The sequence below is a fragment of the Cherax quadricarinatus genome, chromosome 51 (genome assembly GCF_038502225.1).
Source record: "Cherax quadricarinatus isolate ZL_2023a chromosome 51, ASM3850222v1, whole genome shotgun sequence".
NCBI lineage: Eukaryota > Metazoa > Arthropoda > Malacostraca > Decapoda > Parastacidae > Cherax > Cherax quadricarinatus.
Window position 1 is genome coordinate 10,740,059 of NC_091342.1, and position 19,785 is coordinate 10,759,843.

The 19,785-nt window shown below is 40.8% G+C and overlaps 1 protein-coding gene across 1 annotated transcript in view; it reads right to left on the minus strand.

The window, feature by feature from the left end:
- The window catches only part of LOC128694654 (reticulon-4-interacting protein 1 homolog, mitochondrial), a 63,704-nt gene that overhangs the window by 7,443 nt on the left and 36,476 nt on the right, over positions 1 to 19,785 (minus strand). The window contains 7 exon segments of the mRNA XM_070095831.1: positions 181 to 255; positions 257 to 363; positions 366 to 378; positions 3,146 to 3,285; positions 4,826 to 4,921; positions 5,267 to 5,435; positions 5,834 to 6,026. Coding sequence (XP_069951932.1) covers positions 181 to 255; positions 257 to 363; positions 366 to 378; positions 3,146 to 3,285; positions 4,826 to 4,921; positions 5,267 to 5,435; positions 5,834 to 6,026 — 793 coding nt within the window.

The following is a 19,785-nucleotide window of genomic DNA, read 5'->3' on the forward strand; positions in this document are numbered from 1 at the left end:
GTAATTCTAAAAATAAAAGATACAGTATCTTTATGTTAAGTACTACAGTAGTTTATTAATGCAGAAGTAACAATTACAGCATAATATAATAAGACACTGATAACATTTTTATACTGTACTATGTACAGCAATATCCTTTATATTGTAAGATTTGCAAAAATAAAAAAAAATTAAGAATACCTGAGTTTCCCATACTGAAAGAAGCTGACAGAGGAAGGTGCCCACACCACCTGAGGCCCCAATAACCAAGACACGTGGACTCGTGGTGTGCACCGGCTGTCAGCATGCCAGACACCGTCACAGCACTCCATGCCACCAGCCCAGTGTATGGGATGGATGCAGCCTCTTCAGCACTAACATTTTTGGCACTAGACAAACCTGTCAGCATAAACAAATGCTTATAATTAATCAACCATCAGGTACTTACAGATTCATATCCTTATTTAGTTAAAAAATTCTATAGCTTGAAATAGAAATTAATCCCAGTTACGGAAAATCAATTTTGAAAAATATTTTAATGAATTTATAATACTAGTTATTTTTAAATTTTTTTGTAAAAAAAAAAATAGGCATTTTATTTTGTGTAGTGTTGATCAATTCTTTTTAATTCGCATGGGACAAATTATGTATATAATTATTCATATTTAAAAATCAATTTTTTCCAGACATAGTAACATACATTTAAAATGAGAATATTTAATGGTACGAATTTTAACATCAATTAGAATTTACAGTTTCACTAGCTTGTTACAATGTTTCACTAGCTGTTACAATGGTTCACTAGTTGTGCAATGTTTCACTAGCTAAGTCACCTTCTGATTCCTGAATCAGAGGAAATAAAAAGTAAGGGAAGAGTGGCCCCATTTTTTTTTTTTTTTTTGACAGACCTGTCATTAGAGTACTATACTTGATTTATGGGGTTTTTGCAAACCATAAGGGTAGCATTGTAGCTTTCACAGAATAAAATATATACAGTATACCACTGCCTAAAAGAAAGTTAAACAAACAGCCATGGCAAATTATCACCACTCAGGAAGAACTGCTATGGAATCAGGGGGCATAAGAAAAACAACAATGTTACTGAGGTATGTTAACTAGAGAAGACCTTTTTCAAGCTGTGAATAAAAAGTGAGGAAGAAAAAAATTTTTCTAAAGAAACAGGGCTGAACTTATCACCAAAGGCTTACCAAGAAATATACAGAGGTAATAGAAATGCCCTTTAAGACAGGAAAAATTGTACAATTTCATAAATTTAAAATAGGTGATGGGGGGGACTTCCCCATGCCATCTATAACAACAAAGATCAAAAAGTTAAACTACAGTGCAATGGAAAAAGGTATTAAAAAAATTTTACAAGGGGTAAATTTTTTTTTTTTTTTTCACCCTGGGACCCCCCCGGGGGAGTGGGGTCTAAAAAAAAAACCCCCCCCCATCATTCATCCAAACCCCGTTCTTAAGGAAAAGGGATACTACAGTTTTTTAAACTAACATTAACACCCCCCCTTCAGAGTGCAGGGACTGATTCCCCCTCTCCAAATCAAGTCCGGGCCCCAAATTTCGAATCCCCTTTATAAATGTTACTTTGCTCCCCTCCCAAAAGCACGTAAATATTAAAAAACCCCTTGTCCCCCATTCACTCCTATCAAAAACGCCCACATGCCTGCTGGAAGTCCGCCCCCACACAAAAAACCCCCACCCTCCCAACCCTTTTTAGGCCCAATTTCCACCGCCTTTCCCTTCCATTTCAAGACTGATACATTCTTGGGGGTCACCGCCCTCCCTTCTTTTTTTAAAAGGGCCAATCCACCCAAAGCCCTTTTCCTTTAGCCCTCTGACAACAGTTTTAATCCTGCACCTCCCCCAACTTTCCCAAAAAGAATTCCCCCTTTATTTTATTCAACCACATTGCCCCAAGAAAGGGGCATTTTCCACTGCCCCAGCCTTTTCTCACTGCAACATTCATCACCCAAGGGAAAACCCATAAAGAGCGTTGGAAAAACATTTCATACTTCCCCTTTACCTAAGGACAAATTTTCCTTTTGTCCCCACGGGTCCTAAGTCCCATTTCCCTTTTCCCTCATAAATTTTCTATGTTTCCCCCTTTTATCTTCAAGACCCACCGCTGACACGCTCCACCCCCAAATATCGGGAATACATTCCCCTTCCCCCCATCCCTTTCCCCCCCAACCTGATATTCAATTTTTAAATCCCCTAACCTTTTTTTTTCCCCCTCAAAATTTATTTTTCCTTTTATTCCCCTTTTTTAATTTTCTTCGTACACCCTACCAAATTATCCACCAATCTCTGTTTTTCAGAATCTCCCAAAAAGGGTTGGAAATCACAAAGAGCAGTTGTAACAAACCCCCACTTTGTGGGGATTCATTTTTTTAAACTCCACCGTTTTGCCAAGACCCCGGATTTACTTTTAAAACCCCTTCAAAATATATTAAAAAAACCACGGGGACATCACACACCCTTTTGTCAAGGGTTCCATTTTTACGGGGGAAAAAATTTCCTTTCCTACAATCAATTTTGAGCCAAACCCTCGTAAAAAACCTTTTTAAATGTTTTCAGAAACCCACCCCCCACACCAACACTCTGCAACATCTGCCACATTGCCCCATCCACCCTGTCATACGCCTCTTTCCAAACCTTTAAAATGCCACAAAGACCCTTTAGCCTTATCTAAATACTGTTCACTTTAAAAATTGTTTCATCAAAACCTGGTCCAAACACCCCCCACCCTTTTCCTTTTAAAACCCTTTGTTCATCTGCTACATCACTTCTACTTTGTAAAAACTTCTCATATGCTAACTTTTTCTCCCTTACTACTCTCTTTACATCATCATTCCACCAATCGCTCCTCTTCCCTCCCGCACCCACTTTCCTGTAACCACAAACTTCTGCTGAACACTAACACTACATTTTTAAACCTACCCCATACCTCTTCGACCCCATTGTCTATGCTCTCATTAGCCCATCTATCCATTGGAAATTTTATAAAGTGTATACAACAAAGTTATAACAGAAGACACAATGCCACAAGCAAATATGTAATTATACACACAAAAAAAAATCTTGAAGGTTCAAAGATTTTCCTATAGATATTTTACTAAAATGATAATTGAACTGCTTTTCTCCTTACATTACATGCTGAAGTCACAACATACTCTGCATGTGAGCCTTGATTTTGTGGGCTGACCACACCAAACACTTTATCCCCAATTTTCACAGTCTTCACTCCCTGACCCACATACACCACCTCTCCTGCAAAGTCTCGCCCAGCTGAAAAATTCAGAACATGTCTACAGTAAATATATTCATGGGGAATATATAAGCTTGTAGAGGTTATACAGTGGGGATTGGAAAGAAATCAGGTTTAATCCAACCAAAGGAAAGATGACTGCAATTCCTTGAATCAAGAGCTCTTCACCAGCATCAAGGCATTCATTTCCTTGATGGGAAGTAGGACAACTGGAGTCAAAGATAACTCGTCCTTAACCCTTTCAGGGTTGACAGGCCCTCTCAGAGACTTGTTCTCAGGGTCGCCCATATTTAAAAAAAAAAAAAAAAAAATTTCATGAAAAGATAGAGAATCTTTTCCCGATCATAATGACACCAAAAGTATGAAATTTGATGGAAAACTTACGGAATTATGCTCTCGCGAAGTTAGCGGTCTCGACGATGTTTATGCATCGGCGATTTTGCCCACTTTGAGCCCTATTTTCGGCCAATTCCACTGTACTCGTCGACAAAAATCATGAATATTTCGCTAGAACTCCATTTTTTCTATCGAATGAGTGCAAGAAATCACCCATTTACCGATTTCAACTATCCAATACAGTGGTCGGAATTTAGCAATTTTGCCAATTTCACACAAATTTCAAAACATGCCAATTTCCAAATAGGGTCCAGAATAAACAAGAAAGACATTCCATGGCACTAAAATGACATTTCCTCTGTTCATTAGTCATGTCCCAACACCCCTCTCACATTCTTTTGCTTTCCACTTTGAATTTTTATTCTCACAAAAAATAGATTTACTGTTATGCAGACTACTGCATTAGTGTAAAAAATGGTATAAATAATATCAGTGCACTTGCGAAAGAATATTAAACTCACCAGTTGACGTGTATTGGATGCTTAGCATGATTTGTTTACTTTTGAACTTTGGTAAAAATCGAACATTTCTGATACTTTGAGCTCAATTTCAAGGTACTTTTCATTGTAAAATCAGTCAAAATCATCTCAATTCCTGTAACATGTCTTCCATTCTATACAATGAGACCAGGAAAACTAGAACACAACAATAAATACCATACGAAAATACAGTGCAAAGTCGCTGTTTTAATCCAAAAACACGGTCAAAATTTTTTTTTTTCTCATTACGCACTGTGTGCTGCAGGATTTTTTTTATACTGCGCACACTGACCACATAGACCCATTCTTTCATATGTAGGCCTACCAGCTTTCTCTCACTAGATTTGAGGGCGCTAGAATTTAGGCGTACTAGTACGTCAAAAACCCTGATGCGTAAGCCGTACTAGTACGGCCGAAACCCTGAAAGGGTTAATGTCAGTTTTTATATAGCAAAAATATTATGAATCCATACTTACAGCCCCTCTCTTACCCTCTCCCTTTTCAAAATATTGCATCAGTTAAAAAATTAAAATTAAACAAGAAAATAACTACACTATTTTCATTATAATGTCTGAATCATCTAAGATTTATTTCAGGTTCAAGATAATGATCATATTTATTAAAATTCTAGATACAGTACTGACCTGTTACTGATCATATATATATAAAACTCCTAGATACTGACCTGTTAATGGGAATTCCACTTGGTTTTCATCAAAAACACCTTGCTTAAATCGTCCCATTGCACGCATGGTATTGAGGACTCTACCACCATAACCTCCTGAAATTATTCATTTACTGTGATTGTACAATCATTGAATCATGCCAAAATACTCCATTTCATTCATTACCCTAATATTACATTATTTCCTACTTTTACTGATTATTGCATAATTGGGTTTTTCTGCTAATAACACATGGTGTACGCTGTTATTCTATATCTTGTGCAATGATATACTGTAATGTATATATACCTTTTACTTAATGGCTATATTAATTTTTATTATTTTGTACCAGAGAATCCCTAATATGCATTAGTTTATATTTATGACCAAAATGAAGAAAGATGACATTACTAAAGCCACAGTCTTCATACAAAGTAAATGAACAAAACATTAATAATTACTGATAATAGCCGTGTCAATTGGATTTACAGAGGCAGCATGAACTCGTACAAGCAGATCCCCAGGTTGAAGAACTGGTGGCGTCCTCACAGAGCAAAGTGACAACCCATCAACCCCATCATAATTAGATACCTGCCAAGCTCTCATCCTCAGCCCACTTGCCGACTCAGCCTAGTGCAAACATGGAAACTTCTATGTCCTAGAAAATACTTAACACATAAATCCTGTCAATAACTTACAGTAGTTGTAATTATTTGGCAGCTCATGCATCCTAGAACCTGATTATAGTCAGTGATAGGTTAAAATTAGAGGAAATTGTGAGGTACAGCAACACATCAAAGCAAGTTAATCTGTACATAAAGTATTATGTTCATCATTGCTGGAAGTGACCCTACAATGGATAGTAATACGTATTCTTCTTTGGACATTGAGTGATAAATACTAGTTACAGTACATATTAATGCATTCTGACGAATGACTAAGTAACACTGTATAGTTCTGTGCCTTCCTTTTGTAAAACCTTTCATTAATATCTGGTAATGTCTTTAATAAGCACAAATATAACAAACCTCAGCCACAGAAGTGGATTTATGACAAGACAGCGAGAAGCCTCGTACTGAAGATAATATCCTGCATGACATCTTTTTCAAGCCACTGGGGACGGAGCCAAGACTAGAAGTAACAACGCACTTGCCCAGTATATGTAGTTGCCTTACTTGCTGCACTCCAACCATTTTTATGTATGTTGTCCAGAACATGAAACTAGTTAAGGAATAAAGTTATTCTCATAATTAGAAGTTTATATGATTAGATGCGAATCTAAAATATGTACTTATTTTAAAAGAGGGAAAAAGGAAAGAAGAAAAAGAAAAAGAAGAGGAAACAGAAGAACAGTAGTACTGTAGTAAGGTAAAGGGAAAGGCAAAGGTAAGAGTAAATGTCAAGGTAATGGTGAGATAGTAGTAGAATATTTAGGGAAAGTGCTAAATCAGTAGGGGTCATAATGCACCTGGGGAATATAGAATGCAATCAGGAGAATAAGGCCAATTCCTTGGATCAAAAGCACCTCACCAGTATCAAAGAACCTCTTTTGAGGGGACCTAAAATATAAAAACGATTTTTTTCTATAAAATATTTGCAATTAATATAACATCCACGATTAATTAAAGATTTAAATGCAGTTTCTGTTATAATTTATATTTTCAAAAACACATTACGGTACAACATTCACCAGTCTTATAAGATTGCATTAACAATAATATACCTTTCTTAAAGTAACCCAGTCTTCAAGATTAAAAACATTTTCCAAGAACAGAGTGACTATAAATAATAAAAAATGAATGATACAGACACAATATATACTTCTATTTGCTAAGAGAAACAAAAAATAACACTGGCTGGGTCTACCAATATTTCTGAAATTGTCTATTACATTCGTGGGGGGAGAAAGTGCTAAACCCGTTGGAGTCATATAGCACCTGGGAAAGTGGGAGTCATTGAAGATCGATCCAAGGTAAGGGATCACTGGTCCAATTCCTTAAACCAAGAGCACCTCGCCTACATCAAGGAACACCTCTGGTAGGGTGAACTGTGTTAGTCGATAAATTTATCAGTGACAATAGATAAGACACGCGTTTATTCGACCGAAATTATACATAAGATTACATTATCTTTGAAACGTATAGAAATAGTGGGTCAATTATTATTAATTATAACAGAAACTAACTAAAAATTAAAAATGTAGGTTTTCCTCTTCGTGTTGGGTTTTTTAGGGCCACTGACAGCTTAACACCGTATCGAGCACCGCCTTCCGGTGTCCGGGGACAATGTGAAGTTATAACCTCCTACTACTCTAAATCCAAATGACTTCCATAATAATCATAAGTCTTATAAAAACCATACCTATTACAATGATTCTAAACTTCGAACATTGAAACATACTGCTCGCAGACTAGGCCTAGCCTATAGAAACCATCGTACCCCTGAAATGCTGAGCCTCTTCCTGAGGCTTTTTTGGGTTATCCTAGGTTCTCTACACATATGCTGCTATGTATGATAATTCTATGTAACTGTATTTGTGTATACCTGAATAAACTTACTTACTTACTTACTTACTAACTGCCCTTGCTGCTGCCAGAGAGCGTATGACAGAGCTGCGGCAAACAGACTGGGAACAATTTGTCAATGGTCTCAATGCTCACACCCCACTTAGCCGGATATGGAGGGACATAAATAGAATTAATTGTAACAGAACTGGGCAGATCGCGCACCCTCATCCCTTGCATAGGGCGAATGAGTTAGTCAGTGCTTGGGCTGCTACATCTAGCTATGACAGTCTTCCCAGTACCACACAGGCGAAATTAATGGACAAATATGATGCAAGGGAGAGACTTGTTTGCTTTATGCTCAGCAAGGCAGATGACTGCAACATTCCTTTCACTAATTATGAACTTGATGCAGCACTAACTAAGGGCAACTCCACGTCGCCTGGTGAGGATGGTATTACTTACAACATACTCAGATTGCTGTGTCGAGTACCAGGTAATCCTTTACTTGAATTATATAACATGAATTATGTCACTGGGGAGCTCCCTAAATCATGAACCAACAGCCTCATTATTCCCATTCCGAAGCCCAATCAGCAAAACTCATTTCGCCCAATATCCCTTACTAGCTGCTTGTGTAAAACATTTGAAAGGATTATTCTTAATCGTCTTATGCACAGAATTAAGGAATTCTTGTCTCCCCGGTTGCATGGCTTCATGCATGGAAGGAGTGTGCATCATTGCATTACCACCTTTCTCACTCTGCACACTGACAGCTCATACACTACCTTCCTTGACCTTAAATCCGCTTTTGATGTAGCCAACCGACATGTAATCATTAGTGAACTTGCCAGAATGGATATTGGAGGATGGCTTCTCCGCTGGATTAAAGGTTACCTGTCCAACAGAAAGTCGTCTGTGTTGTTCCAGGGACATAGAAGTGTAACTAAAGATTTTGAATTAGGAACCCCACAGGGAGGTGTGCTTAGTCCCACCCTTTTCAACATTTTGATTAATGCCTTATTTAATGCCATGCCTAGCCAGCCCCATCATTATATGGTTAGTTTTGCTGATGACATAATGATTCACACCACCGGATTCTCCAACACCCAAAACATTCTTAATCATGTACTAGCCTCGTGTCAGGACCTAGGGTTAATATTCTCAGGGGATAAAACAAAGATACTCAACAGGCGTCCTCCTCGACAGAGAGGCACAGTTCGTCAGATCCAGTTGCATGATGGGTCTCTTCTAGAATATGTAAGCAGATACAGATATCTAGGCTTTGAGGTTCCACTACTTGGACCTGTTGTAACGAGACTTTGTCGCCAATACAAAGAAAGGCTGAGAGCACTTAGAGTTGTGGCAGGTTTTCATCCCAGGTATGGAGCTAATGTTAAAATTGTGAAAATGATGTATCTTGCTTATATTACATCATTGGTTGATTAAGCGGCACCACTACTTGCACTCGTGTCTAACTGGAAGCTTGGAGGGCTGGAAAAACTGCAAAACGAAGCAATGAGAATCATCCTAGGATGCCCTCGTACTGCCAAAATTTTAAATATGCGGAAAGAACTTAATATTCCAAGCATTAGAGATCGTGTTACTGAAAGAAATATCCTTATTGGGGTCAATACGCTTAGGCTAGCCCATTCAAACCCCTGCACAGAAGCCCTCCAAACTTTCCTCAGCACTGATGAACATCCTTCCAGATGGATCGAAAAAACTGGAATCGACCTCCCCATGAACCAGCTACATGATCTATATCAAGTTAGACAACAGAGACATTTCCCTGCTCCATGGGATATTACCCCATTCCAAACTACCATTCCTCCATTTCCCCCAAAAAACTCTTCTTAAATCACAACCAAAGCTTCGTCTTGAAGCCAAACATGATGCCTTAAGCTGTATTGATAACTTAGTCACACAGAACACTCTTTCACAAATTATTTACGTCGATGGTTCTGTTCACCAGTCCACTGGTGCAGCTGGTAGTGCTGCTGTTGTCACACAGAGTGATGGCTCTCATAAAGAAATTGGAGCACGCATCAATAACTGGGCCTCTACCCTTCAAACAGAACTGTTTGCCATACTCCTTGCACTCAAATGTGTCCATGTATCTAAGGTTGACACTTTAATTGTAACTGATTCTCTGTCATCCATAAATGCTCTCAACTCATTAAGTATAAATTGTGGCATGCTTGTGTCAGAAGCCAGACATAGGTATGGTAAGATTGTGGACAGTGGAGTCAGAGTGCACATGCTGTGGATTCCATCTCACATTGGTCTTCAGATGCATGATAGAACAGATAAACTGGCTAAGCTGTATGCTTTCAAAGAGGGGGTAGATTACAATCTTGGGTTGTCAGTTAGCAGTTTGAGAACAATAATACGAAAAGAACTTCAAATGAACTTTATTGACTTAAGACTTAGGGAGATTGACACAAGTCAGTCCATCTATCATCATTCCATCATGCAGGAGGAGTCACATGTCTATGGTGCATCCAACAAGATAAGCAGACTCTTGGATGTCACTACCGCCCGGCTCCGGCTGGGTTACAAGTATCTATCGCAGGTTAAATCACCACCACCAGATGTAGACCAAACGAAATGTAAACTTTGCCAGATGGACTATTGTCACACCTTGCATCATTATGTACTGGAGTGTGATCAAATTAATGAATTTAGAGACAACTCGCTCAGAAATGTTCAAGAAATGGCAAAGTATTTTATCCACAGTGGTATATTACAGACCATTCTGGAGAAATACCCTGACTTTGCTAGCTGTAAATAATGCATTACCATGTGTGTGTGTGTGTGTGTGTCAGTGTGAGTGTGTGTGTGTGTGTGTGTGTGTGTGTGTGCGTGGGTGAGTGTGTGTGTGTGTGTGTATGTGTGTGTCAGTGTGAGTGTGAGTGTTAGTTTGTGTGTGTGTGTGTGTGTGTGTGTGTGTGTGTGTGTGTGTGTGTGTGTGTGTGTGTGTGTGTGTGTGTGTGTGTGTGTGTGTGTGTGCGTGGGTGAGTGTGTGTGTGTATATGTGTGTGTGTGTGTGTGTGTGTGTGTGTGTGTGTGTGTGTGTGTGTGTGTGTGTGTGTGTGTGTGTGTGTGTGTGTATGTGTGTGTCAGTGTCAGTGTCAGTCTCGGTGTGTGTGTGTGTGTGTGTGTGTGTGTGTGTGTGTGTGTGTGTGTGTGTGTGTGTGTGTGTGTGTGTGTGTGTGTGTGTGTGTGTGTGTGTATATGTGACTCAACAATCAATATTTGCACCAATAACTCACTACAGTTGTGACCGGGTGTGGAAGTGTGAATTGCTCATTACACTATAATTTGTTCATGATTGTAGCCATGTATAAACGTAAGTAACCATTCTTACAGAATTCATTACCTTTGTAACTTGTGAGCTCATTACCTTTGTACCTAGTTCAGCTATCAAAACTTTGGGGGCCCAGTCCCTGGACCCATTACGTACCTCTGTAATCTGTAAATACCTTTGTAACTTGTCATGATTGTGACCAGACCTACCTGGAGTTCATTACCTTTGTAAATTGTGAGTTCATTACCTCTGTAACTTGCTCAGCTATCAAAACTTTGGAGTCCAGTCCCTGGACCAATTATGTACCTCTGTAATCTTTTGACTACCGCCCACAGGATGGGTATGGGGTGCATAATAAACATATTAAACTAACTACTCAACATTCTCTTTATTTAATGATTGTTTAGCCAATTCGTCAACTTTGTCATGTTTCTGGAGGCCTATGTGAGAGGAAATTCCCAAAACTCTAACTGTGATCCCATTCCTAATAATCTGTGTATATTTGTACCAATGCTGAATGTTGAAGACAGGGTAAAGTAACTCAAGTTAAATCACGGGAAATGCTTCCCAGCCATCGCAAGAATTTCAAGGCTCACAATGAAAACAAGTCACTTTGACTTTCTGGGAATTATCCTAGGTAATTTAAACTATGTATGATAATTATACTTATGTGTAACTGTGTCTAAATGAACTTACTTATTTACTTACCGACATGTATATAAAATTGTTCAGAAGCAGTGTTAAGAAAACCTTGCTGCCAAGTTTGTCAAGGTTTGGAACCAAAAACTAGTATGGTACTAGGGGAAGTGAACACAATTTGTAGTACCTGCAGTAGGTGGCCAGGCTTCAAACACCTTTCATTGTACAGCAATAAACGAGTGGACCGGATTGCTTGCATATGTCAAGGCCTGTCCTAGCATGAGCCAGTTAAAAAAGAAAGTTGAAAGATACATAATGAATGAAGCTACAGAAAGGGAGGAGAGTTATTTTTTGTATAAATAACATTCGTGTACCTGGTATTGTAAGCAGGTGTGGGTTCCAGACTGGTGCTGCATACTCTAGTATGGGCCTAACATACACAGTGTACAGTGTCTTGAACGATTCCTTATTAAGGTATCGGAACGCTATTCTCAGGTTTGCCAGGCGCCCGTATGCTGCAGCAGTTATTTGGTTGATGTGTGCCTCCGGTGAAGTGCTCGGTGTTATGGTCACCCCAACATCTTTCTCCCTGAGTGAGGTCTGTAGTCTTTGTCCACCTAGCCTATACTCTGTCTGCGGTCTTCTTTGCCCCTCCCCAATCTTCATGGCTTTGCATTTGGCAGGGTTGAATTCGAGAAGCCAGTTTCTGGACCACGTGTCCAGCCTGTCCAGGTCTCTTTGCAGTCCTGCCTCATCCTCATCCGATTTAATTCTTCTCATCAGCTTCACATCATCTGCGAATAGGGACACTTCAGGGTCTATTCCTTCCATCATGTCGTTCGCATATATCAAAAATAGCACTGGTCCTAGAACGGACCCCTGTGGGATCCCGCTCGTCACAGGCGCCCACTGTGATACCTCTTCACGTACCATGACTCGTTGTTGCCTCCCTGTCAGGTATTCCCTGATCCATTGCAGTGCCCTCCCTGTTATATGCGCCTGATCCTCCAGCTTCTGCACTAATCTCTTGTGAGGAACTGTGTCAAAGGCCTTCCTGCAGTCCAGGAAAATGCAATCAACCCACCCCTCTCTCTCGTGTCTTACTTCTGTTACCTTGTCATAAAACTCCAGAAGGTTTGTGACACAGGATTTGCCCTCCATGAATCCATGCTGGTTTTCATTTATAATCTTGTTCCGTTCGAGGTGTTCCACCACTCTCCTGATAATTTTCTCCATGACTTTGCACCAAGGGGTGCACATCTCTCAGTGTATACACACCGAGAGTTGACCTTAATCCCTGTTTTTAGGATTAAAATATTCTTGTTAGTGTAGAGATGAGCTGCAGGCTTAAACCTAACAAATTAACCAATCCTCATTCATATTTGGGAGAGGCGGGGTGAAGGTTAAGGGTCACTGCTCCTAACCTCCCTAACCCAACCCACCCAGGAAATATCCAGTTCTAAATTTATTAAAGTATCTCATCCATGATTCATACCTCGTAACAGCGGCCCTCCCATTCCACTATCCACTGTATCCCTCTCCTCCTCCTCCTCTTCTCTACGTTCTGGCAAGAATCTTAAAAGAGAACAGTTTATTTGCATGCTGACGCTTCACACACTGCATCCCTTCTAAGTGACTTTACTTAGGTACAATTATGCATAAGTAGAATTACAAAAGTTTTAGGTGATCACAATTATCATACACAGTGTCACATAAAAGTCAGCTAAAGTGACTCTCTCTCTCTCTCTCTCTCTCTATATATATATATATATATATATATATATATATATATATATATATATATATATATATATATATATATATATACATATATATATATATATATATATATATATATATATATATATATATATATATTTCGTGTTGAAGAGAGAGGGTTCGTGGAAATGACTCAGCTCGGTTCTGGCACTTGCACTAACATCATGTCCTCTCACGTCTGTTGTCTCACCATGTCGACGTTTCTTTAATTTCCTACTTCTTGTCAGAGCAGAGCAGAGCAGAGCTGTGTGTGTGTGTGTGTGTGTGTGTGTGTGTGTGTGTGTGTGTGTGCACGCGCGCTCGCGCATTTTAATTTCCAACAGTTGTAGCCTCTTTCTTTGTACTACCATTATGTAAAGAAGAAACTTGATCTTTTCGGTACTGTTTTTTTTATATGTATAATTGTCCTCTTGTTCTTCTCGTTAACGGTATTTCGAGAGATGGGTGTGTTTTGTTCGTCAGGAGAGGTGGGAATCTCTCTCTGGCGAGGATCATAGTCAAGGTGACCGAACACTGGAGCTAATGGTCTTTTGACTTGACCAGGGCCTTCCTCTGCTGTCCTCTGGCTTACCAGTCAACCCCATAAATAAACCTGACGTCATAAGATATATATTAATTGTACTTTCATAAAATCCTTTTTCTTTTGTTAATTTGCGAGCCATATTTTTGGCTGCTAATGGACTTTTCTCTGTCTTTTCTATCTTTTAGTGCCTATTTCAATTGTGGTCTAGCATACATCGTGAACGTCTTTTTTTTTAGCATTTTTTCTTGATGAATTATAGACGTTTTCTCTGTGACTATCACTTTTTCCTATTTTCAAAGCATGGCTCTTATCGACATTAAATTTCGTCGTCCATCTGTCACTCCATTTACTCGATGTATTATTCTTTTTGTAAGACTTTAGTTACGACACTGGGAGGGTTGTAGATATTTTTTTTTATTTAGGATTCATACATGTTTAATTTTTGCAGTGGTCTTAAAGGCAGACAGATGTTATGGGTACATATATATACTGACTTCTACCTGGGTAATAAATTTACCACTGCCACCTACGATTCCTCATCCTCTCAACTATCTCTCTCTCTCTCTCTCACACACACAGATGCCGCCCACGATCATAGCAGTTACTAAGTTACTTCAACCTTAAGCCCTCTTCTTGTCTTCGGCTTGTTTTGGTCCTCTTGTTCTCTTCTCTATGCTTCTCTTGCATTTTCAGTTATTTTACTACACTGCCCAACTCTCCAATCCCTTTAATATTCCATTTTAACTTTTCGCTAAAATAATTCGTCGAAAATCATTCGGTTTTAAACATTTAACTCAATAGCCCTTCTAGTCACTGCTCTCCCATTTCTACCAAAAATTTACTTGTTTAATTTCTTTTTCCATACTTCAGTACTACTTCACACTTATCTGGCTATACTTATAGAGCTTACCTGGAGTTTACCTGGAGAGAGTTTCGGGGGTCAACGCCTCCGCGGCCCGGTCTGTGACCAGGCCTCCTGGTGGATCAGCGCCTGATCAACCAGGCTGTTGCTGCTGGCTGCACGCAAACCAACGTACGAGCCACAGCCCGGCTGATCAGGAACTGACTTTAGGTGCTTGTCCAGTGCCAGCTTGAAGACTGCCAGGGATCTGTTGGTAATCCCCCTTATGTGTGCTGGGAGGCAGTTGAACAGTCTCGGGCCCCTGACACTTATTGTATGGTCTCTTAACGTGCTAGTGACACCCCTGCTTTTCATTGGGGGGATGGTGCATCGTCTGCCAAGTCTTTTGCTTTCGTAGTGAGTGATTTTCGTGTGCAAGTTCGGTACTAGTCCCTCTAGGATTTTCCAGGTGTATATAATCATGTATCTCTCCCTCCTGCGTTCCAGGGAATACAGGTTTAGAAACCTCAAGCGCTCCCAGTAATTGAGGTGTTTTATCTCCGTTATGCGCGCCGTGAAAGTTCTCTGTACATTTTCTAGGTCGGCAATTTCACCTGCCTTGAAAGGTGCTGTTAGAGTGCAGCAATATTCCAGCCTCAATTATTCCTTCCGGTAACTGCCTAACCCTCAGACTACCTGAGTAATAAACTCTTCTTGAATCTCTAAGTGAACAGTGGAACCACAGTCGATGGCCTCCACTCCAAACCAACAGATACAGATGCTAATGCCGGAAAAAAAATCCCCCCCCCCAGTACCAACAATACCACCAGTCCGATGACATTCTTCTTTGCAAATATACAGGGTCTAAAGCCAGCAACAAACAACAAAATGCCTTTCATCCGTGGACTGCTTGCAGAGGCGAAGGCAATGTTCACGGCTTTCACTGAGACCCACATAAAGGATCACTTGGACAACGAAATATGGATCCCAGGTTACAACCTATACAGATGTGACAGAGTGAACAGGCAAAAGGGGGGGGGGGTTGGCCTGTACATTGCAGAGTCACTTGTTTGCACAGAACTGCTTAATGCCTCAAATGATGTAGTGGAAGTTTTAGCAGTAAAGGTCGAGAACCAAAACCTAGTCATTGTGGTAGTCTACAAGCCTCCGGATGCAACATCCCAGCAATTCCAGGAACAGCTGTTAAAAATTGACCACTGTCTGGAAAATCTTCCAGCTCCTGCACCCAACATTTTGCTCCTGGGGGATTTCAACTTAAGGCACCTAAAATGGAGGAATATAGCAAATAATATTGTTGCAGTAATAACACCAGGAGGCAGCTCTGATGAAAACTCACACTCACACGAGCTTTTAAATCTCTGCACAAAATTCAGTTTAAACCAACAAATAATAGAGCCTACTAGACTGGAGAATACACTAGACCTCATCTTCACTAACAATGATGATCTGATAAGAAATGTCACCATATCAAAAACAATGTACTCAGATCACAACATAATTGAGGTTCAGACATGTATGCGTGGAGCCCCAGACCGACATAATGAGACTAGTCACGAGGGAGCATTCACTAAATTCAACTTCAATAACAAAGACATAAAGTGGGACCAAGTAAACCAAGTCCTAACCGATATAAGCTGGGAAGATATACTAAGCAACACAGACCCCAACTTATGCCTAGAACAGATTAACTTGGTGGCACTCGATGTATGCACAAGGCTTATTCCTCTAAGAAAAAGGAGGAGTAGATGTAAACTAGAAAGAGACAGGCGCTCCCTTTACAGGCGACGGAAAAGAATAAGAGAACGGCTAAAAGAGGTCAATATATCTGAAATGCGTAGGGAGACACTGGTCAGAGACATAGCAAGCATCGAACTTAAGCTAAAGAAATCTTATAGGAGTCAGGAATCGCGGGAAGAACTAAAAGCCATAAATGAAATCGAAAGAAACCCAAATTATTTCTTCTCCTATGCCAAATCAAAGTCGAGAACAACGTCCAGTATTGGGCCCCTACTTAAACAAGATGGGTCCTACACAGATGACAGCAAGGAAATGAGTGAGCTACTCAAGTCCCAATATGACTCAGTTTTTAGCAAGCCGCTAACCAGACTGAGAGTCGAAGATCAAAATGAATTTTTTATGAGAGAGCCACAAAATTTGGTTAACACAAGCCTTTCCGATGTTATCCTGACGCCAAATGACTTCGAACAGGCGATGAATGACATGCCCATGCACTCTGCCCCAGGGCCAGACTCATGGAACTCCGTGTTCATCAAGAACTGCAAGAAGCCCTTATCACGAGCCTTTTCCATCCTATGGAGAGGGAGCATGGACACGGGGGTCGTCCCACAGTTACTAAAAACAACAGACATAGCCCCACTCCACAAAGGGGGCAGTAAAGCAACAGCAAAGAACTACAGACCGATAGCACTAACATCCCATATCATAAAAATCTTTGAAAGGGTCCTAAGAAGCAAGATCACCACCCATCTAGAAACCCATAGTTACACAACCCAGGGCAACATGGGTTTAGAACAGGTCGCTCCTGTCTGTCTCAACTATTGGATCACTACGACAAGGTCCTAAATGCACTAGAAGACAAAAAGAATGCAGATGTAATATATACAGACTTTGCAAAAGCCTTCGATAAGTGTGACCATGGCGTAATAGCGCACAAAATGCGTGCTAAAGGAATAACAGGAAAAGTCGGTCGATGGATCTATAATTTCCTCACTAACATAACACAGAGAGTAGTCGTCAACAGAGTAAAGTCCGAGGCAGCTACGGTGAAAAGCTCTGTTCCACAAGGCACAGTACTCGCTCCCATCTTGTTCCTCATCCTCATATCCGACATAGACAAGGATGTCAGCCATAGCACCGTGTCTTCCTTTGCAGATGACACCCGAATCTGCATGACAGTGTCTTCCATTGCAGACACTGCTAGGCTCCAGGCGGACATCAACCAAATTTTTCAGTGGGCTGCAGAAAACAATATGAAGTTCAACGATGAGAAATTTCAATTACTCAGATATGGTAAACACGAGGAAATTAAATCTTCATCAGAGTACAAAACAAATTCTGGCCACAAAATAGAGCGAAACACCAACGTCAAAGACCTGGGAGTGATCATGTCGGAGGATCTCACCTTCAAGGACCATAACATTGTATCAATCGCATCTGCTAGAAAAATAACAGGATGGATAATGAGAACCTTCAAAACTAGGGAGGCCAAGCCCATGATGACACTCTTCAGGTCACTTGTCCTATCTAGGCTAGAGTATTGCTGCACACTAACAGCACCTTTCAAGTCAGGTGAAATTGCTGACCTAGAAAATGTACAGAGAACCTTCACGGCGCACATAACGGAGATAAAACACCTCAATTACTGGGAGCGCTTGAGGTTCCTAAACCTGTATTCCCTGGAACGCAGGCGGGAGAGATACATGATTATATACACCTGGAAAATCCTAGAGGGACTAGTACCGAACTTGCACACGAAAATCACTCACTACGAAAGCAAATGACTTGGCAGACGATGCAACATCCCCCCAATGAAAAGCAGGGGTGTCACTAACACGTTAAGAGACCATACAATAAGTGTCAGGGGCCCGAGACTGTTCAATTGCCTCCCAGCATACATAAGTGGGATTACCAACAGACCCCTGGCAGTCTTCAAGCTGGCACTGGACAAGCACCTAAAATCGGTTCCTGACCAGCCGGGCTGTGGCTCGTACGTTGGTTTGCGTGCAGCCAGCAGCAACAGCCTGGTTGATCAGGCTCTGATCCACCAGGAGGCCTGGTCACAGACCGGGCCGCGGGGGCGTTGACCCCCGGAACTCTCTCCAGGTAAACTCCAGGAACACCTTGTAACTTAACTCTGTGTGTGTGTGTGTGTGTGTGTGTGTGTGTGTGTGTGTGTGTGTGTGTGTGTGTGTGTGTGTGTGTGTACTCACCTAGTTGTACTCATCTAGCTGAGGTTGCAGGGGTCGAGTCCAAGCTCCTGGCCCCGCCTCTTCACTGGTCGCCACTAGGTCACTCTCCCTGAACCATGAGCTTCATCGTACCTCTGCTTAAAACTATGTATGGATCCTGCCTCCACTACATCTCTTCCCAAACTATTCCACTTCCTGACTACTCTGTGGCTGAAGAAATACTTCCTAACATCCCTGTGAGTCATCTGTGTCTTCAGCTTCCAACTGTGTCCCCTTGTTGCTGTGTCCAGTCTCTGGAACATCCTGTCTTTGTCCACCTTGTCAATTCCTCTCAGTATTTTGTAAGTCGTTATCATGTCCCCCCTATCTCTCCTGTCCTCCAGTGTCGTCAGGTTGATTTCCCTTAACCTCTCCTCATAGGACATACCTCTTAGATCTGGGACTAGTCTTGTTGCAAACCTTTGCACTTTCTCTAGTTTCTTTACATGCTTGGCTAGGTGTGGGTTCCAAACTGGTGCCGCATACTCCAATATGGGCCTAGACCGTCATTATCACCGTCATTTATCTGTCTGTTTTGCCTCTGCACAATAGTTTGAGGTCCTGGATTAATTTGGATATCACCACTTAAGAGCGCTACAATAAGAGCTGTGTGCCACTGTTTTTGTTTGGGTATGCGGTGTTGCCATACCTTGCAGCGATAGTGACATTTACTTTTCTGGTAGGATGGCAACTGTTGGACTTTTACTGTCCAGGGCGCTGTTACTCCATTCACCTTTTCCAGCCCCCATGACTGATTTCTTTCTTCATGGAATTGAAGAAGAATTATAAATATAATTATGACAGCCTGTACCCCCCTAATGCCTGCCATTTTCACTCTTCGCTCTTTTACTCATATACAATAATATTTATTTCTCTTTTCCAGTCCCTAGTACACTTAGTATCTGCTTTAGCAATCACCACTGAATTACTAGTAAAATTTCCTCTTCAAAACCCTCTTCACTGCTCACTTTTCCCTTAACTTCACAAACCCCTTACAGTTAACCCCTTATTACACACTCCCCTTCCCATCTCACTTCACAGTCTGGCTTCCCCAATTAACTTCTAACTCCTTTCCATTCTGGTAGATCAGAAAGGTTTAATCCATGGTTTTATCCTTCCAAATCCCCCTCAATTCCATTTATCGGGGGTTGTGTGGTGTTGTTGACTGCCTGACCTGTTCTGCTGACTCAGCCATTTTTAAAACACTGAGGGGAGTAACGCCACCTACAACCTGACTTTTCTTGAGTTTATAGATATATTTGGCGTTTTCTGCTATGATTCTCTCACTGTACACTGGTCAGCTGAATATAGGTCAGCTACTAAAACATTAACCTTGACTGTTTAACTATTCACTTCTTTCTCACTACTGGCACTGAGGGATATCCAACCTATAAC